The sequence below is a fragment of the Lemur catta genome, chromosome 5 (assembly GCF_020740605.2).
Source record: "Lemur catta isolate mLemCat1 chromosome 5, mLemCat1.pri, whole genome shotgun sequence".
Classification (NCBI taxonomy): Eukaryota; Metazoa; Chordata; class Mammalia; order Primates; family Lemuridae; genus Lemur; species Lemur catta.
The window spans coordinates 97,178,681-97,200,642 of record NC_059132.1 but is presented as its reverse complement, the minus strand read 5'-3'; the positions used below and the strand labels follow the sequence as shown (position 1 = coordinate 97,200,642).

Genomic DNA, 21,962 nt, shown 5'->3' with positions numbered 1-21,962 from the left:
AAACTGCCTCTGTTATTATTTAAGGTTTCCTATGGTGATACTATCAGATACCTCATCTTAATAGACTTTGTCAACTTGAACATTGAGATGTTCTCCCTATCTTTTTATTTTTTACTCTTGACTTTCTACCCTGATTCTCATATGTTCTAACCTACTCATTTGTTACCATACTATCATGTTTAAATACTTTGGAAGCTGCCATTGTGGAGGTAGTTGTCTTACTTAAGGCTTTTATAACAGAATACCATAAAATGGTGGTTTAAACAACAGAGATCTGTTTCTCAAGTTCTAGAGCCTGGGAAATCCAAGATCAATCAAGGTGCTGGCAGATCTGGTGTCTGGTGAAGGTTTGCTTTTTGGTTTTCAGGTGGCCATCTTCTTGTTGTAGCCTCACATGGTGGAGAGCAGAGAGAGAGATCAAGCTCTCTTGTCTCTTATAACAGCACTAATCCCGATCATGAGGGCTCCACTCTTTTGAACTAATTACCTCCCAAAAGCCCCATCTCCTAATATCACATTACAGGTTAGGATTTTAACGTATGAATTTGGGGAGAAAACATTCAGTCCATGAGAGCACGATACAAAAACAATATTAAAGATTGACTCTGTTCCATAGGCATGTTTGTAACTTGAAAAACTTTTTTATGCCCACAGTTTTTTGTCTGTTTGTCCCTTCTGTTCTTCCCACCCGCTCTTCTCCTGACTTTTGGATTGACCATATTTGACAATATGCAAAATGCATTTTCTAGGGTTTGCCTATGTATCTGAATCAGTCAGATTTTTAAAAATTGATGTCAGTTGTGTAGGAAATACTCAAGCTAATGTCTAGTAATATCCCCTGAATTGTCTGGACCAATGATCTCATGGAATAGAATACAAATCTTGTTCAAGGTAAGAGGGTATGTGTGTTGTGTTTGTGTGTCTGCAGAGAGGAGAGAGCAGCACACACATACATATGTCCATTGGATTTGGGATGTATGGGGAACTGTGTCAACACAGCTAAATGCTGGGAGGAACAATGAATACACTGAGAGAAAAGTCCCCATAGCTGAGTAAGACATCTGGCATTATGGGAGAAACTTTATGTCAGTTTCTGAAGGGAATAGTTGTGGTTCTAAGGACAGTTTTAGTTTTTTTTTTAGTATTCCATGGCTTCTTAGAGTAACTGTGTGTCCTGAGACAATAGGTGTGTGGTTAAAAAAGAAAAAAAAGTCTGCTGCTTTTCTTACAATATCTGATATTTAGGTACTTGAGGAAAAAAATGTTAAAATTCAGAGATGTTAATGTCAAAATATGTGCATCTTTGAATCTGATAAGTAGACCTAATCAGAACCAGCCCATTGGTTAGGCCTGGGAATGGGAATGGATGTTAACCTTTTTGTTGGTCTTCCAGATTAGGCTCAGCTATCTTTTGTGCCTAGCACCATGCCTGACATATTGTAAAAATATGAATGGAGGTATACACAGATGTTGAATAGGTGTTAAAATATTATGTTTAGTCACAGCCTTTCCTTTGTATTAATGTGCAGTTTTTAGAACATAGAATGGCTTTAAATTTTGAGGCATAGACAACACCCAGTGAAAATAAGTATGCTAAAGGAACTAATTTAAACAGATTTTTGTTTCTTTTCTCTCTTGTGTATATTTTTTCTCCTTAATCAAAAGAAATATACATGGTTACATTTATAAAGATACTGAACAGTTGTTTTCTCTTCATGCAGGGGCCTGAATTAATGAATAAATATGTTGGCGAATCTGAAAGAGCAGTTAGAGAGGTAAGAAGATTATGCCTTAGGTGGCACTCTGCCTGGGAGAACCATGCTTCTGTCTTTCTGTTTGGTTCCCATTTGGTTTTGGGTAGCAGACTTTGAAATTTCCAGATCCAGATTTTTGTGATACATTTTTTTCTTCAGGCAAATATTATTTTATTATTTGGAAATGCAGTTTTGATCATCTGTAATACTTTAGTATTATTAAACATCATATTACCAGCCTTTATTTTTACCAAATAATGATTTTTTTTTTTTTGAGGCAGAGTGTCACTTTGTTGCCCTGGCTAGAGTGAGTGTCATGGTGTCAGCATAGCTCACAGCAACCTCAAACTCCTGGGCTTAAGCGATCTTACTGCCTCAGCCTCCCGAGTAGCTGGGACTACAGGCATGCACCACCATGCCCGGCTAATTTTTTCTATATATATTTTAGTTGGCCAGATAATTTCTTTCTATTTTTAGTAGAGACGGGGTCTCACTCTTGCTCAGTCTGGTCCCGAACTCCTGACCTCAAGCGATCCACCCGCCTCGGCCTCCCAGAGTGCTAGGATTACAGGCGTGAGCCACTGCGCCCGGCCAGATAATGATATTTTTTAAAAAATTGCCAGCATTTCTGTTTTTTTTTTCTTAGTAAAAGATATGTCCGTATCTACAAAGGAGAACACATGATCCCAAAATGGGATTTAAATCGTTTAAATGAGATAACCTTTTAAATTGAATAAGCTTAGCATATGAAAATTTCACTGTACTGTTCTTATTTTTCTTATTTTACTTCTTTGACTTCTTCCTGGTGATTTAGACAATGCATCTTTCTCTCTCTTAAGTTTAAAGCTAGGCCTTTAAAGCCAGTGCCTGACTGTGTCACTCCTTCATATTGAGGAACCTACTCAACTGGTAAATTCATGTAGAGTCAAGGCAACTAGAGCCAGCAGTTTGTCCACATGTCTTTCTTGGGCAGGTATTGGCCTGCCTCACACAGGGGGACCCTATGTGCTCACAGACGCTGAGTAACAACGATGGAATGGATGGTCCTTATTTTTGAAGTGCCAGTGAGGAGTATTAAGGATTGGAATACTTTATCATGAGAAAAAATTTTAAATTACTTTTTGTCCTTTTTTTCCCTTGAAATTGTAGATAATGATAATCATATAAAACATTAGCTGATAATGACAGCATGAAAAAGGAAGTGTTTATTCATGTTAATGTTTTGATAACTGTTTTGTATTTTTATGGCTGTGCTACTTGTGACCAAAAAATGGGGGTCTAAGTTGTAGGACATATACAGATTTCTTTCTGCCTATGGCACCTTTTTTAAGCTCATTCCCACATGTCTGCCATGGCTGTCTGCCAGTTTCTGAGGTTGGTAGTTTGGTTGGCTTCTGCTGCAGACAGCGTATGCTCTTCTAAGGTTTGACCATTTTTCTTGTCCTGACTTTACATCAGCCATTGCTTTCCCATATAGTCTTCAAAGAAATGAGTAAGGCATGTGGCTTTTGAGTATATGGGTATTTTATTAATATATGCTAGTCTATGGCTGATTTTACACATTTATGTTTTTTCTTTTAAACAGTAAGTTTATAATAGTTAATAATGCCTGTTATTTACTGAGGTCTTACTATGTTCTAGGCATTGTGCCAAATGCTTTGTGTTCTTTTTTTATTCAATTCTTAAAATATTCTTCTGAGGTAGGCAATTTTCCATATTATAGATGTGGAAATTGAGGTTTAGAGAAGTAAAATTACCTACTGAAAGACAAACAGGTACTCAGTGGTGGAGGTGGGATTTTAACTGAGATTATCTGATTGCTTATCTGAATTGCCTTCTTCACACCCATATGAATATGTATTAGTAGTCTTATCTCTGTAAGCATTATTGAAGGAGATATTTTTACATCCATTACAAAATCCTGGGTTTTATACAAGTAATTGGACTGGTTGACTTGTACCTAATAGATTTGGTTCTAAATTCAGTTTTCAAACTAAAACCAACTACAGAATTTTCTGGAATTTGTTGATCTTTAACTAATGTGGCATTCTTTCCACCAGATCTTTCGAAAAGCGAGAGCAGTGGCTCCTTCCATTATTTTCTTTGATGAACTTGATGCCTTAGCAGTTGAAAGGGGCAGGTAAGAAATATTTAATAGCACTGCTAGTACACAATAATATGCTATTACATAGTAGTAGTGATTGTAATATAGAATAAATAGCATTTCTTATGCAAATTTTATCTCTTAATTCATTTGGCCTAAAAGAAAACATTTTTGAATTTATTTAATTTTTTTCTCTTATAACCCATTAAATTATTTCATGTAATCACTTTATAAAACTTTCATATATAATTGAAAAAAACCATACTGATATCTGTTTGGGGCATTGGAGTTCATTTTTATAGTTTATTATCAACAGAGACTCCTTAGTACTATCTATGAAAATTAGGGTTGTTATAAACATATAACTAAAACTATGAACAAAGATGGATTCCAGCATAGTTATTTCCTGTAGTAGAATATAATTATAATAAAAGATATTTATTCAGATTTTAGAATTCTCTGGAATAAACTGTTTCCTAAAATAAGATAGACTAAAATATAAATTAGTATTGGTGTCATTTCAAACAAGTGTGTGTGTGTGTGTGTGTGTGTGTATGTATATGTATATATCTCAGAACTGTTTACAAATATATTATTTTGTTTTCCATACTAATGCATAGAAGTCTTTTAAGTAATATATATTACATGTACTTCATGTTTGATAATGTAATTTCATGTACTTTGTGCATAGCTTCTTGATGTATATATTGATTTTCAAAGTTTTACTGATGGCAATTACAGTGAAGGGAGAAAGCAAATTGTAAGTCTCAGTATTAAATGTGATAAGAAGCATTGGTGTTATCTTTCTTCCCATGTAGCGCTGCCTTCTCAGAGTATAAATTGTCACTAGGAAACTATCATTAGCAGGTAGACTGCCCTACTCTCTATTCCCCATTTGTTTGATATTCTATAAATACTTATCGGTCTTTTTGTTTTATGAGTTGAAGTACTTGAGCACTCTTACTACTTCTGAGTCGAGATGGCATAAAGGGTTACAAATAGCTCAAGTTTGCCTAACTATAAGCGAAGGAAAAATAGAGAAGTTGACTGACGTAGTGTGACCTGCCACGTTTATGTGATATCAGAGACATCTGGTTTTGGAGCCTAAAAAGGAACAGGGTGGGATACACTGTTAAATATGAACCAGATGGGAAGTAGAATATGTAGCAGAGTTCTCATAAAATGCTCCTGAAATAAAATGATGTGAGAAACCAGACAAGGTACTTTATAAAAATATCCTGGTTTTGTAGGCAATTTGGCTTAGTAGGAATTTGCAGACACGTTAGAGATGCTAAAGACTTACAGCTACTAGATGTCATTTTCTCTAGTAGTCTTCATTATATTGAACTTTTCAGGGAACATCTGTATACAGCGTATACCTCCTTCTCTTAGTGGCTTGCTCAAATGAAGACCATCATGTGTCCACTTAATGATGCAGTTATATTCTGAGAATTGCAGTTGTTAGGCAGTATCCTCATTGTGTGAACGTCATAGAGTGTACTTAAACAAAACTAGATGGTATAGGCTACTACACTATATACCGTATAGCCTATTGCTATGCCATCCAGCAATACATATGGTATACAGCTTCCTGCTTCTAGGCTACTAACCTGTACGGCATGTTACTGCACTGAATACTGTTGTAGGTTAATTGTAACACAATGATAAGTATTTGTGTATTGAAACATATCTAAGTATAGAAAAGGTATAGTAAAAATACAGTGTTATAATTTTACTGGGACTACCTTTGTTCATGTGGTCCGTCGTTGACCACAATGCCGTTATGTGGCACATGACTATACAAATAAATGGTGTGCAGTTTCCTTTGTATAGAAAAATTCCTGGTCACAGTTTGTGAATTTAGTTGACATTTCAGAAAACTAAGATGAAGCACTAATGAACACACATAACGCTGGTGGGTCCAGAGTAGGGAGTTTGGGTTGTACTTTATTTGTGCGAAATCTTATATAGTTTATTTTTAATAACTGTAAGAATCTCATAGAGTGACATTCTATTTTCAGTTCCTGTTTTTTTCTTTTTCCTAATTGTATGATGGGCCAGTATTGCCTAGAAGTGATTGTTTTATCTAATTAGATTGCTATTACTTGAAAACTAAAACATATAAAAGCTCCACATGTATTTTTGTTCTTTGGCAATTTGAATTGAATGCAGTTAATAGAAATTGAAAAACTAACCGCTAATAGATATACCAGAAATATAAAACCCCCAAATATGAAACCAATTTTGTGCATTGTTAAAGCATTCATGGAATAGGAAGACTGAAAAATTCCATAAACTAGGAGGAATTTCTACATAAAATTAGGCCATAGAATATTCACTGATTTCATTTTTCAAAGCTATTGTTTGTTTTCTATGATAATACTCAGATCAAATCCATATGACTTGTCCCAAAATGACAGTGCATAAAGATGTATATTTCTTATCAAGATTTTAATTTCCAAATTCAAAATGTTTAATAAATTGAGCAAAGAATTATGATATATTCTAGTCTTGACTATCTTGTGCATATTAAATCAAACTATTTTGAGTATTTGAAGTTACTTAAAAGAGAAGACATGGTAATTAGTTACGAAACTGAGGATTGCAGCTAGCACATTGTAAACAGAGCATAGATACACTATTTGCTTAGCCTTAGAAATCTTTATGCTTTGAAAAAGAGGCATATTTCATGCTTATAAAAATGTCTTATTATAACCAGTATTTTCTCCTCTTTCCTGCCTCATTTAATAGTATCTTTGGGACTTGAAAAATATCTAAGCCTGATATTTACTTCTCTTCTTTTGTATGTCCATTTAAATTATGGGTCCTTTGACTAAGCTTCTTTTGTCTTATTTTATAATGTGAATTAGAGGAAATGTGTGATTCTCTGTGCAAAGTGTTTTACTACATTTGGGAAAATTGAAAGTGCTGTTAAGGGTAGCGTATCTCTTTGGAAAATAAGGTAACATGATAGGGAGTGAGGCATTGAGGTAGGGAGGTGAGTTGAATTGTACTGGGCTAATAATAATATTAAGTAACATTCTTTTAGTGTTTATTATGTACTAGAAACTGTTTTAAGTGTTTCACAGGTAAAGAAAAAACTCACAAAAAGGTCCCTGTATTAATGCAAAGTAGGATATTATACAGCTGGCAATTAGCTCCAGTACTCCAGTCTTACCTCCTGGCTAGCTTAAATTTTTACCGTTTTCATGGTTGTGGTGGGGATGGGAAAGCAAACTAGGCAGTAAATCATCATTCAGCCTTGTCTTAGGCAGCAGTCCTGTCACCAAAAGTGCAGAGGTGTGGGGTCAGCCCAGTCTCCTCTGAGGAAATGAGTATTAACTAACCTGGAAATTCCTAGAACAACTTTCTCTGTCTGGGACATTCCAGCCAGTCACAGGATCCTGAATCAGCTGACAGTGATTGCCTGGTAATACCAAACTTCAGTCAGGTCTAGAACAGATTTAAAACCAGGAACGGAGGGTCGCTAGCCTAAGAGAGGCCCATCTTATTTATTTAATTAACTTCCAAATAGTGTGACTCCCTTTATTTGGACTCCACTCACCATATTATGACCTTTTGCTTTATTAACTCCTAATCTTCACAACACCAGAAGGTGTAGATCTTGTTCTCATCTCCATTTTACAGGTGAGAAAACTTGAGCACATAGATGCATAAATACCTTCCTTAAGCTCATGCATCACTAAAAGCAGAGCTGATATTTGAATGTAGGCTTATTGATTCCATAGCAGATACTCTGAGCTACTTTTGGACTCAACTACTGTACCACATAGTCCAGCATTCCAGGTCTAAGCAGTTAACTAACCTTTTAAGCCTGTGTTGATTGTACATTTTCTCTGTGACTTACATTAGTAATGATTTTGTCTAACTGGGCTGTTTTAAGACTCCTTTGAAAGTGTTCATTCATTCACTTAGTAATATTTATTGAATGCTCATTCTGAGCAGGCTTTGTGTTAGGGATAAAAGAGTGAACAGGACCTAGGGGAAGTTCCTTAACCTCACTAAGCCTTAATTTCTTTATCTGTAAAATGGAAGTAATAGTAGTAACAAATTTTAAGTTGTTGAAATTAAATACATGTAAAGTACTTCACATAATACCTGGCATTTAATAACTGCTTAGGAAGCATCAGTATTTATTCTTCTAGTAATTTTGTAAGATATTCCTATAATTTCCATACAGATTGAAATTTAGTAATTGAGGTTGAATTCTACCCCAACAGAATTTACATACTAATAGAGGAAACTGATTAAATAACACATCTTGGAATTAGAAAAAATATTTTACAGCTGACAGATACTGTGGCATTTTGTCTGTCTAAGATGCCATTGATTGTAAGACACATCATTATTTTGTGTACCCACACTGAAGAACAATGCTGAGAAAATGGTGGTGAAAAATCACTAACTCCAGAGACATCTTGATTTCACAAACTTAAAATATGAAAAAAAATTTTTAATCTTAGACGTAGAAGATAGTTTTGTTATTTGGGAGAAAGGGAAGATCATGTATTCTATTTTATAACTCTAATGCTTTATATAAAAATACCCGAGAATATTATTTTATGACTAGAATATAAAAATGATTAAATGTATGAAAAAAATGAAAAAAGTTAAGTGCTCAGTTAAAAGTTGACTGATTAGCATCTTCTGTGAAGTCCTAGAGAATCTATGGTATTAATAACTGCTTTCTCATAAAGCTGTTTCTGCACTTAATAGTCCAGAATTGGTTTCCGCTTAGAGTGGTTAGGGAAAAAAGCAAGAAGTTCTAAGCCAGCTTTCATTGAAAATGAAGATTCCAGGCTTAGCAGCTTTCTGAAAAGAGGTCTGAGTTTTAAAATAACAGTCAGGAAATGGGGTAGCCTCCATTGTAGCATATCCAGGTTTCAGATAAGTTCAATGGATTCATGACACTAAGCACCTCAGAGGAAGTTTTTGTAGGTATCATTTCTCTAAATGACACTTTTCAAGAAAGGTTGTAAATTTTTTTGATGTGATTTTTTATGGTGGTTTTAAAAATTTCATAAAATCATAAAATTTTATAGATGGAATAGTTCTTAGAAGTCATCTAGTATAACCTTTTATTTTTCAGACAGAACAGAAACCCCTGGAATATCAGAGGCACATAACTCTTTTGTGGCCTACACAAGCCTAGAACCCTATAACTTTGACTCAGACAGTACAAAGGCAATTTAGGTAACCAAAATGTTTGTACCCCCATAATATCTTGAAATTTAAAAAAATAAATAAAAATAAAAATATTTTTTAAAAAAGAATTTTTAAAGGAACAAAAAAGACCAGAACCTATGTCTTCTGATTTAATGCTCTTTGAATTGCACTACTGCTGCCTTGTATACTCTCAGGGGTTTAGGATAGAAAAAGTGTGTTTATTTCAGGGTAAAAATTCTTATGTATCTAAAAATATTTAAAGAATGTTTTTTATGTTTCAAGAAACTGTAGTAGTAACCACTTAATAGACACTTTTAACCACTGTGTTTATATCTATGTTTGAAGTTACTAAATTTATTGCCTATTTTCTGGTAAATAGTTTTTCTTGAATTATACTTATTTGACTCCTGTATAACATCATTTTCACATTGGTACACTTTAAATAATAGTAAACAGAAATACTAAGGAAAACAGAGCAAAAGCAAAAGGAGTAACGGAAAATGTATAACAGAGTTTTTTTCTTTTTTGACCAATTTGCCACTTGAGTGAGTAGTAACAGATTTTTTTCTTATAATAGTTTTACAGTATAGCAGAAATCTATGAATATTTTTTGATTTGTGTTTTGTCTATATGTGTGACTAAGTACTATAGCATATAAAACTACGAATTTCATTAGAAGATGGCCTGTTGCAACATTTTACTAGAAATTGGGAATTACTTTTTGTTGTTGTTTTAGGACACGTAGATCTCTTATTATAGCTATCTTGCATTTATAATGAAAATTTGCTTACATTTTACGTGCACCATGAAAATTATCATAGGTAATGTTTTTCTCAGAGTGGTGTTTGTTTGGCTACTCTTTTTTAGGTCTTTTTTGGGGTTTCTTCCAAGTCATTATTTACTCTGGGAATGTGAGGGGGTAGATCTTAAGAAAACAAATTTAGATGCCTACAATTTGGAACTCTTCATGACTTTTAAAATGTATACTAGAAAAAACAAAAAAAATTACATAAGATGCTGGTCTGTAATTTAGAAATCATAAAAAGAGGTGGTAGGGCATTTTATTGGAGGAGTTAAAAAGGAAATAAATGTAAACTGTCAAATTTTTAGTATTGAAAAACAAAATCAGTGTAATAATTACCATGATGGTAAAGAGGCTTCTTTAAGATAGGGGTCAGCACATCTTTTCTGTAATAGGCCAGTTAGTAAGTATTTTTATCTTTTTGGACTATACAGTCCAAATTAATACAATTATTCATTTCTGCTGCTGTAGCATGAAAGCAGTTATAGGAAATATGTAATCAAATGAAGAAACAGTTGGCTGGCCAGATTTGGTCTGTGGCTACAGTTCATTGACCATTGTTTTAAGCATAATCCCCTTTTGGGCACTATGTGTCTTTTGAATAGGAGTAATTTGGGAAAGGGGCTTGGCTTCTGAAGGGAAAAGAGAATTAATGTTTTAGGAAAGTCTGGCTTTGATATTTTCTGTAGCTAAACATTTTTCCCCATTGTTGTGTTGCATATCTCTAGCAGATAATAAAGTTTTATGAAATCATTTCATTATGTTAATGATTAAACTTTTGTATTTAAACTTTTTCTTTGAGTTGGTTTTGATTTCCTAGGATGTCAGTTTTATGTTTTTTGTTTCCTACTGAAGCTTTGAAAGATAGCCAAGAATATTTCTCAGCTCATAAAACATTTTCACTATGCTATTCTCCAGCTAGCTCTCAATGATCTGTGGAAATAAAGAGCAAAGGCAGTATGTTTAAGACGAATCCAAAGAATTCCCTTCACCTGATCTTCAACATTAATTACAGCTGCCATTTCCTCCTATAACAAATAGCAAATTGGACAAGTTTGAATTTCACCTTTTTATTTAGAAGTGCTAAATTGGAGGTGTCAATAATAAGTTTCTAAACATGAATATTTTTATTAAAAATAATGAATTAAGTAGCTTCATTTAGGTGCTACACAATAACAATATAGAATCATAGAATTTTAAAACTATAAGGACCTATGTATATATTATCTAATTCAGCTCCCTCATTCATAGCTGCCAACAAGAATAACATCTTCACGGGAGCAATAATGTTTTGATCCTTTTATCTCAGATGTCCAGCTCAGTGCCTAGCTAAGAAGCAGCCAGATATTTTTTGAGTAAGGGAATGGAGACTCAGAGAAACTGTTAATAGAGATTATGTTCTCTTAGCTGGTTATGAATAGAGTTCATTATGTTTCAGTGTCACTTGTGAATAAATTTTCTTTTAAAATTTGAGATTTTTAAAATTTTACTCTGAGACTGTCTTTACACAATTTTATAACCTGCATTCGTGTTCATAGAAGCATCATTATCTTCATGGTAAAGAATCATTTGTAAGCTTGAATTAATTCACCTCTCAAAGAGCTCAAAAAAAATTAATGAAGTGGTGAGTAATGCTAAAAATTTAATAGTTTTTGAACACAATACATTTAAAAGTGGATCTGCCTCACAAAACGTTGTCAGTTGTGCTGAGCATACAGAAATGATACTCTTTTGAATGTAATTGTTAGCAACAATAATTAAAAGGTGACAAAAGATAGCAACAATAATGAAGATCATACTTTTTAGGCCAGTGAGAAAACAGTTTGAAAAAGACTGCTGCCATCCATGATATACTAATTTGTAGAAACATCATCATGTTACTGTCTGCCCAGAAGGCCATTCAGTCATACGTATTTAATTGTAGGAAGATTTAATAGTCCTTTTTTGAATAAGCAAGCGCCCAAGTCATTGAGTTCCAAATTCTATGTGCCTGTAATCATACTTAGAACATATAAATGATGATCCTGAATCATCAGAGACAAATGCTGTGTAGAATTCCACTCACCCCTTCCCAAAAGCTGAGTTCATTTTGAAAACACAAAAGAAGAGGGTAGAAAAAACAGGTGAAGAGAACTTTTGGTATAGATCCAAGAAACCAAAGAAATAGGGATTTTCTTCTTATTGCTCTGTTTCCTGAGCCAAGCTTTTCTGCATCTGAGCACCCAATCTTATAGTATGTAATTGAAAATATTTTGTCTGTTTTAGAGGGACTTATTTTAAAAAAATACTTAAATTATAAAAATACCCAAAAAGTATAAAAATATCCATATCTGGAAATTTTATTCAAAATAAATCATTTCTTGATGACTGTGAGGGGCCAGTTATTACATTTGAACAGCTAATGAACAGTTAAGACTAAAATGTTAAGTACTCTACTTATCAATGTGTAACCATCCCCTCCTAATATGTCTTGTAGAAATAAAATGTCTTTTAGGAGTATATTTATTAAAGGCTGATTGTTATGGGCAGGTCTAATAGTTATGAAGGACTTCAGAGGAGCAGTTTCTTATCTTAGTACTAGATTGGTGGTTTTCATGGCAAAATTTAAGAAAGTTTGATGATTTCTACAATGTTATTAGGTCATTAAATATGAAATGTCTGATTTCAAATCAAAAGTATAGTTTATGATATCTCAAACAAGATGCACACAATTAATTAAAGTATGTGTCTAAACTATCGACATACTGTTGCTATCTTAACAGTAGCTTGTTTATGCTAGCAATGAAGAAACCCGGAGAGGGAGTGGCGATGAAATCACAAAAGGCATTTTCCACAGCTTGTTGCAAATTGAATATTTTCCCTTGCAAGATGTGGTCCAAAGCCTGGAAGAAGTGGTAGTCAGTTAGTACAAGGTCTGGTGAATACGGTGAATGACAGAGAGTTTCCAAGTCCAGCCTCTGTAGTTTGAGCAGCGTTGTTTGTGTAGCATATGGTCAAGTGTTGTCTTGCAAGAGGATTGGCCTGTCTCTGTTGATCAATCTTGGCTGCTTAATCACAAGCATCTTCATCATTTTATCCAATTGGTTGGATATGTGTCTTTTGCAAATATTTTCTTCTAGTCTGTGGCTTGTCTTCTCATTCTCTCTTGACATCTTTCACAGAGCAGAAGGTTTTAATTTTAATAATGTCCAGCTTATCAATTGTTTATTTTGTGGTATCATTATCTAAAAAGTACTCTCCATACCCAAGGTCTTCTAGGTTTTTTCTAGTTATCTTCTAGATACTGTATAGCTTTGTGTCTTACATTTAGTAGGTCTGTGATCTGTTCTGAGTCAATTTTTGCAAAACCTGTAAAGGCTGTGTTTAGATTCATTTTTTTTGCATGTGGATGTCCAGTTGTTCCAGCACCATTCGTTAAAAGGACCGTCTTTGCTCCTGTGTCAAAGATCAATTAACTATATTTATGTGGGTATATTTCTGGGCTCTCTGTTCTGTTCTGTTGATCACTCTATTTTTTCACCAATACTACACTGCCTCAATTTTATAGTAAGTCTCAAAGTTGGGTAGTGTCAGTCTGCTGACTGTGGTGGTGTTCTTCAATATTGACTTTGCTATTCTGAATCTTTTGACTCTCCATAGAAAAGTTAAGACTCATTTTGTGAATAGCTACAAAATAACTTGCCGGGGTTTTGATTGGGATTGCATTGAATCCATAGATCAAATTGAGAAGAATTGACATCTGGACATGAACATGGAATATCTCTCCCATTTATTTAGTTCTCCTTCAATTTTTTTTATCAGAGTTTTTTTTAATCACATATTGTTCCTCAAAAACATAAATCTCATATATCACATCCCTATTTGAAACATATGTTAACTTAGCATAAAATCCAAGCTCCATAATTTGGATAACAAGGTCTTAGTTATTCAGCCTTGGTTTATTTTTCTATGCTAATCTTTTACGTGTTCATCTTGCTGCTATACTGAGCCATTCTATAGTTTTTTCAGGTTTTGTATCCTGTATTCCTACCCCTTCCTTACCATTTACCTGTCTGGGGTGCCCACTAATTTTTCAGATTTTAGCTTAGAAACAATCTTCCCTGGGATAGTCCACCTTGACTCTCTGAAGACCTATCCATGCTACCTTCCTTAATACTTTGTGGTGTAGAATCACAACTAATAAGCAGAGTAGATAGAATTAAAGGCCTCATATGTAATTTATCAGCCACCTGTAATATATAATATGCTTGTAGTAATTATGAAAGTAGCTCCTAGAGCTTTTGCTAATAGTGTTTGTATTTGACAGTTTAACTCCCATGTGGAAAAGTTATATCGTGGAGGATTTATAGAATCCATTTGTTTAAAATGTTCGAAGTTTATTCTTAGGTAGAGTCAGATAAGCAAAATTGTGTACTTGCAGATTAGCTACTTGCAGAAATTAGTGCTCACCAGAACAATTCTCACTGACTTCCCAGGTACTCCTTGGTCCCAAATATTTCAAATACTGGAAAGGACCATTTAAATTAATAAATTGACATTATAATTTATATAACAACCTCATGCACATTTGATTAGCTTGAGTTAGAGGCTACTCTCCTGTGGATATACAAAGTGAAATTTTTGAACTTACAATGTCTGTTGAGGTCTAAATATTGCTATTTAGGGATCCTAATTGCCTTACTGTTAAATATATTACATGATGACTACACTGAGGTGCTCTTGCTCTGTCACAGGTGCTAAGACAAAGATATGGGGTGTTCCTTCTATCTTTCCCCCACCCTAAGTGCATTTGATTGAATTTACATGTTTAATACACATAAGTGTTATTTAACTCTGTACTCATCCACTCAGATGTTTATTATATATTTCTCAATTCTCAAGGTCTTAGGAAATCTGAGCTATTGCTAATGAGAATTGTTGTTTTGGAGTTTTTGATTGTGTGATATCAGGGTTTTGTTCATTGGTTGGACATATTGGGTTTACTTCTTAAAAATCTATATCAAGGTATTTTTTGTGGCCAAAGGGAATGGGCTTAAATTAAAGAGTAACGTGTTTAGTATTAGCTTTTTAATTGACCTGGTATATAAACAAAAGGAAAAACATAACACGCTTTCTTTGCCTGTTTCTTCAGAATTGAGGACTGTGGTGACTACCTACCTGCTGATGTGTTAAAAAAATATTTGTAATATTTAAATATATTAAGAAACATCAGAAATATCCCATCTGTTATCAGTTTGTAGTGAGCTTTTTGTTTCACATAGATGTTAAGCTTCATGTGAGGAATGGATTTGTATCTATCTCACTCAAGGTTTTTAATTCCCAGTTTCTGTCAGTATATTTGCCATGTAGAATGTAAACATTGGTTAAGTTAAACAATTGTCTATGTATTTGAGGAGCTTTTTAAAATAATCTTACATCTTGCTTTTTAGTGCTTTTATATCTGACATTCATTTAACATTTCAGTTTTGGAAAGAAAATTAACATGTTGGATGATGGAAGAGAAGAAATAACTTGAATACAGTTAGTTTTTCAATATAATAGTCCCATAAGTGATAAATTCTTAAACATCCACTTTATATTTTGAAATAGACATAACTTTTCTTGTTATAGAATATAGAACCTTCAAAAAATAATAGATACAGTATTTTGGGATAAGTAATCAGATTTTTTAAATTGTATTTTTAAAAATCAGTTCCATAGGTGCTGGGAATGTAGCCGACCGTGTTTTGGCTCAGCTCTTAACAGAGATGGATGGAATTGAACAGCTAAAGGATGTGATAATTTTGGCAGCGACTAACCGCCCGGATAGGATAGACAAGGTAAGAAAGAACGCATTGTGGGAATTGTAAAATCTAGAACTGGATCATTTTATTTTATCAGCTCTCTTTCTTTCTTTCTTTCTTTCCTTTTTTTTTTTTTTTGTTTTCTTTTTGTCAAATTATTTTCTAACCAGTTTTTCATTTAGAGGAAATTGAAGGATGTGAAGCAGTTTCACCGTGCTTCACTGGATACCAACTTGTGTGAGTCCAGTGAGACAGAACACCCTTGCACACAAGTTACGTGAAGCAGGTTTATTACTTACAGATAGGATTGATTGCAAGCCAGTTCCCCAAGGTTCTGGAAAGCTGCCCTGGGTGGAGTCTTGACTGTATGTGCCCACTTGCACTGCAGCTGAGGGACCCTGGAAAGCAGCCGTCCTGGGGTGATTCAGCTCACTGGGCTAACATGTTGGAGAAGATCCTGTTTCTGATGGGGGACTGGAAAAGAGCCTGGTCTGTTCCAGCCGGTCCCTCCTTAGCTCGGGATGTTGCATTCCCAGCATATTCTATAGTTATTCTTGAAAACTACAAAATGAGAGACCACTCTTGCAAACTAAAGGAAAATGGAGAGAGCAGAGAAAAGCTTTTATTTATGTTTTTATTGCTTATGACTCAGTATTAATGAAACTATTTCATAATTCTTCAGTGTCCCCTCCCTCATTATTGCATCATACTTTCAGTATATTTCTCTAAAGAATTAAAGTTTTGAAATTCTTTTTTGTTTGTTTCATCTAATTTATTCTTCTTGAAGTTTTCCATATTTTCATCTATATTAAATTTCTAGCTAGTTAGTACTAGTTTAGACCTAAGTTGTCATCGACAACATGATAACTTCTAGAAGTCTTGTCCTTACCATTTCTTTCAAAGAAATTAGAGTAAAAATAACAATGGATTCTATTTTCCTAAGAAGTTACTTAGGCCATGACATTAACTTAAGTAGTATAGGTGTAAAATCAATCCTTTCAAACAATTACTACCACTTTTTTCCCAGGTCATAGTTTGATAAAGAAGTTTGCTAATTTAAGCACCTCATTTATATGTAATACATAATTTTTATAAGGATTTAAACTGAGAGTAAAAATTTGCTCTCAGAATGAACCAAGACAATAATGCTAACTTTTTTTGTTTCTTGAAGTAAGATTTAAGGCTTACAACAAACTTCTCTGCATTTTTATAAATCAAGCTGTATGACTTGGCCTGGTTAGTGCTGTTTTATTTTTTCTTGCTGTATAACAAATTACCACAAATATAGCAGCTTCACCCAACATCCATCTGTTAGCTCACATTTCTATAGGTTAGAATATGGGCATAGCATGATTGGTTTGTCTGCTCAGTGTCCTTCTAAAGGCTGAAAACACCATGTTAGCTGGACTGCATTCTCATCAGGAACTCAAGTTCTTCTAAACTCACATGGTTGTGTCAGAGTTCACTTCCTTGTGATTGTAGGGCTGAGGACTGAAGACTGAATTTCCTTACTTGATGTCAGCTAGGAGCAACGCTCAGCTTCTAGAGATTACCCGCATCCGTCGCCACACAGCACCCTCCGCCTTCAAAGACAGCAATGGAGAATCTCCATTACATTTCATCCCTGTCATGTTTTGAATTTCCTTTGCTAAGAAAACCTCAATCACTTTTAAAGGCTCCTCTGGTCAGGTTAGGCTTATTGAGGTAAAATCTCTGCACCTTAAAGTCAACTGATTCAGGACTCATTTGGTAAAGCTCTTCACAATAGTGCCTAGATTAGCATTTGATTGAATAAGTGGGAGAAGGTGTGTGTCCATCAGGAGACCTGAATTTGGGGCTGCCTTAGAATTCTGCCTACCACAGTGCTCTACAGTATCTTTCCTCTACCCCTACCTGAATTCTTTTCTGGGCACTAAGAACAGCTTCTTACTCTCTCTCTAGCTTATCCTTGCCTGTCATATGATTGGCTGCAATCCAGCTCTTCTGAAATGTCCTTGCTCTGCAGAATCTGTTCCTTTTTCAGATGATAGCATTTATCTGCCTTGCTATGTCCAGACAAATCTTTCTTCAAATTATACATAATAAATCTCTTTTAAAATACAAATGGATAAGTTAATTTAAATTCCTTTTGTAAAGAATGCATTTTTTTCATGTTTCTTATGTGCTTTGTGGTCTGATATTCGGTACAGTGGATTTGTTGACTTATAATCTCTTTTGCTTACTTTGCCCTTGTAAGGCCTAAATTGAACCCCAACTGTTGGGTTTCACAGTAAGGTGTAATCTATTCTCAGCAATACTTGGTGCATTGGACCTTGAGAAATTTGTAAGATAAAGCTAGAGATTGGAAGTTATTCTTGGGCCATGTTAAGGTTTTGGACCAAATGAAATTTTTCAGGCTCGTCCTAGAATTAGTAAAAACCCCAAGGTAGTGGTAGATGACTTCCATTTTCTTTAGGATACTTTAGCCTGCAAACATCTTGGATCTCTTGGAGAAAATGTTTAACCAATTTTGAGCAGAACTTGTGTCCAAAAGTGGGAGGTTGAAGGGATGGAAGTGGTTTTTCTCTTTTACATTTCAAATTTTTTTGTATTGTCTTTATGTGTTTCTTGCCTTATAATAATACTTGCCTTTAAAAGGTAGATGGTGTGTTCCATTAACAAAAACTCATAAATCACAGAGTTTGAAAAATAAAAATATGGGGAACAACTTGCCAAAATTATAGTCATATTTTTGATCCTTTATAAAATGTAACTTTTAATGCCTCAGTTTTAAAAAAAGCTAATTTTCCAAAAAAAGTGTTTTAAATGTCAATATTGTTACAAACTAACACCACTTGACTAATTAAATTTTGCTTCCAGAGGCTTCAGAGAAAAGCAGACATATACAAACATATATATGTATGTTTGTGTGTATATATATATATATATGTGTATATACACACATGTATATGTCATACATACATTTTATATACAAACTTTGATTACTTTTTGGAAAGTAGACATCCAGCTTTTTAAACCACCTAATATTGGAGGAGCACATTTAAGATGCTGAAAATGTTTGCTAATTAGACACAAAGAATTATTTTCATTAGGTTAGGGGGTGGCTAACAGTCTTTAGTATTCAAATTTTTCAAAATTTATAATATTTAATTTGCAATAGATGAAATAAAATCATTGCTGAAGCAAAACAAAATCGATAAATATTTTTAAGAAGTATTTTTAAGTAGTGTAAAAATGGTTTCAAAGTCATAAAATCAAATGCTGTTTTCAAGTATAGCTTCGAATTTACTAAACAAAACCATAGTCTTAATGGGCTACATATATTCTGTAGTTGTGCAAAAAAAACCTTTAAATATTTAATGATAATTGTAAAAAATAATTTAATAGTTAATCCATTTCTATTTTAGGTAGAATTCCATGTGAAACATAAAGTTTTTTCATAACTATACTTTTGTTACTTCTCGGATGACATATCCTATATCAAAAGTCGGTTTCCTTCTCAAGTTCTCTAAAGTTTATTAAATAAAGCAATATATGATAAAATAAAAATCTATTTCCTTTCCAGGTATTTTTTTCTCTAAAGAACTATTATGGAGGGTTATTTGTACATTATTTAATAGTACTATAAAAAAAGTTTTAGGACTTGTACAATTAAAAAATGGTATTCAAAATGTCCCCTGAATATGCTGGTAGGAACAAAACAGTCTTAAGACAATTAAAAAAACAACATCCTGTTATGAAATGAATATAGTTTTTACCACCTTTGTTGTCTAGAGGAAACGGTAGTAAGAAGAAAACAGGTGACAAAGAATTAAGGTAAATTTCATATGTTGATGCTGAAAGGTAGGGATTTTTTTAGGATGAAACTAGGAAAAAAAAGACCATTCTAGTATCAAAAATATATACATTTAGCCTAATTTTGGCTATGTTTAATCAAGGTATTTGGTCTTTAAATTAGCTGGCATACTTTACAATTGTTTTGTCTGTTAAACTGCAACCTCTGTGTCATTATGACCTTACAAATTCTCGGACTGTCAGAGGAGTGAAATTAATATCATTATGCTACTTCTATGTTTTGCATATTTATTGTCTTTTTTGCACAATATTTCAGATTCACGTAGTCTGGGGAGACTAAAGCTGAAGTTTCTTGGGGTTTCTGGTGATTGAGCAAAGGAAGTGAGACACATAGCTGAAGAATCTCATGCTGTTCTACTCCCTGCTATGTTAACATTTACATACCCAACTCATTAGCTGTGATGTTGTATACTAGGCTGAGTGAAATAATTGCTTGTGGTCTGGTGGCATCCCAAAGTCTCCACAGACCTCTTACCTCCCTCCTGCTTATATTAATATATGAATGAAGAGAGGTTGAAGTTGCATCCTCAAGTGTCCAGGTTTGCATAAGAATGGTAGGATATGATAGGGCAGATGAAGATTAATGAGATTATGTGATGTCAGGTGGGCACACTGTCTTTAGATTGATGATGGTCTGGATTTCCTTAGCATCAGGAGACTTTAGAACAGTAAGAAACTAATTTATTATTGATGTCCAAATAATAGTTAAATGCCCAAACTCTTGGAGTTTCTATTGTTCTTTATTAGGCTGTTGCTGTGTGGCCCCCTTTGAACTGTCCAGTCCATGACATTTCATGTATTTGTCTTGAATCTTAAGGAAAAAATGATGTCATCTTTCGCAGGTGTTAAACAGGCCTCAAAATAGTTGTAATTTTATGAATATTTTTGAGTTTAGTCCCCTTGGGTACTATGTAATAGGCTGTCAGTAATAGTTACTAAATTATAAGTATTATCCTTAGTCTATAAACCTAGTTTTCTTACAATAGTAAATTTGTAGAATTTAAAAAATTCAACTCTAAGCTATCTGTGGAAAGATTGTCCAATTGAGGAAAATTTTCTAAGTTATGTAGAGGTCTTGAGTAATGTAGAATTCAGTATTATTTTCTAATGTGTGTTTGACTCATGGAAGTGATAAACTGGCATTTATTTTCCTTCCAGTTTTTCTGAAAGAGGAAATGTGCTTCATGGGTTAAATAAGACATAACATTTTTATTTCTTACATGTTGCACATTAAAAGGTTTTTTTCTCGTTTTTTCAGGTTTGTGTTTTTTATTTTGAGATGGGGTCTCACTATTTTTTGTAGACTGTAGTTCACAGGCATAAATTTATAGCACACTACAGCCCCAAACTCTTAGGCTCAAGTAATCCTCCTGCCTCAGTCTCCCAAGTAGCTAGGACAAGAGACTATAGGCAGGTGGCATAGCGCCCAACTTAAAAAGTTGGTTTTATAGATAGTTTTGTAACATGAGAAAAATTTAAATAGCAATGTTTAGAAATGTCCACCAAAAAAAAAACAAAAACTCAATATATATAGCTTCCAATTTTGAAAGGACTTATGTTCCAAAAATACCTCCAAAAGAAAAGCTGCAAATGTTCGTGGATGATTTCTCTCCTAATATTGTTCTCAGCTAAGTCAGAAATAAAAAAAAGCAAGCTATGTGGCCTAATAGACATTAAAAGTTTAAATGAATCATAATTCTTTACTTTCCTGAAAGCAGTTAAGGAAAGGATGCCAATTAATCTTTAATAATTGTTAATCAAAATGATGTGAAGCATCTTTGGTGAGCTGTAGTGTTACCAGAGCTGGAAGTCTTCCATGGTCATTTTCCAATTTCTGCTTTACCATCTTTTCACAAGACTCTAGTGTTTTTGTTATTGTTCCTGGATTTTGTTTGTTTTTTTAAAGCTGCAGGTGTTTTCACTTCTGTGGCAGCAGCTTATAGGTTTCAGCTTTGGGGATGGAGGATTAGGAGAGAGGAGAAAAGAGAGGTTGGTCAGGGGTTGTATGCATATGTGGGTCTTCATTTAGATATTTATAAGGTAAAGATTGTCTATTCCAAGGATCAGCAAACTATGGCCTATGAGCCAGATGTGGCCCACTACCTGTTTCTATACATCACACGATCTGATGATAGTTTTTACATATTTAAATGGTTGGAAAATAATGTTTAAGTAATAAATTTTGACATGTGAAAATTATTTGAAGTTCAACTTTCAATCTCCATAAATAAAGATTTATTGGAACACAGCATGCTAATTTGTTTATGTGTTATCTATGATTGCTTTTGCATTGTTGTAGTAGAGTTCAGCAGTCATGGTAGAGACTAATGGCATGTAAAGCCTAAATTATTTACCATCTGGACCTTTGAAGACAAAGTTTGCCAACCACTGATTTGTCCTCTTGAGCTTTTAGAGGTTTAGTAGTCTTTAATGTGTGTTCATACATAAGCCACAAAGTTTTTCTTTTCTTTTTTTAA

The 21,962-nt window shown here is 33.9% G+C and overlaps 1 protein-coding gene across 1 annotated transcript in view; it reads left to right on the top strand.

Moving 5' to 3' along the window:
• SPATA5 (spermatogenesis associated 5) overlaps positions 1–21,962 on the top strand; it is a 236,264-nt gene that overhangs the window by 60,313 nt on the left and 153,989 nt on the right. The window contains exons 12-14 of the mRNA XM_045552319.1: positions 1,722–1,775; positions 3,815–3,894; positions 15,540–15,666. Of these exons, the coding sequence (XP_045408275.1) occupies positions 1,722–1,775; positions 3,815–3,894; positions 15,540–15,666 (261 nt within the window). The remainder of the gene's footprint in view (positions 1–1,721; positions 1,776–3,814; positions 3,895–15,539; positions 15,667–21,962) is intronic.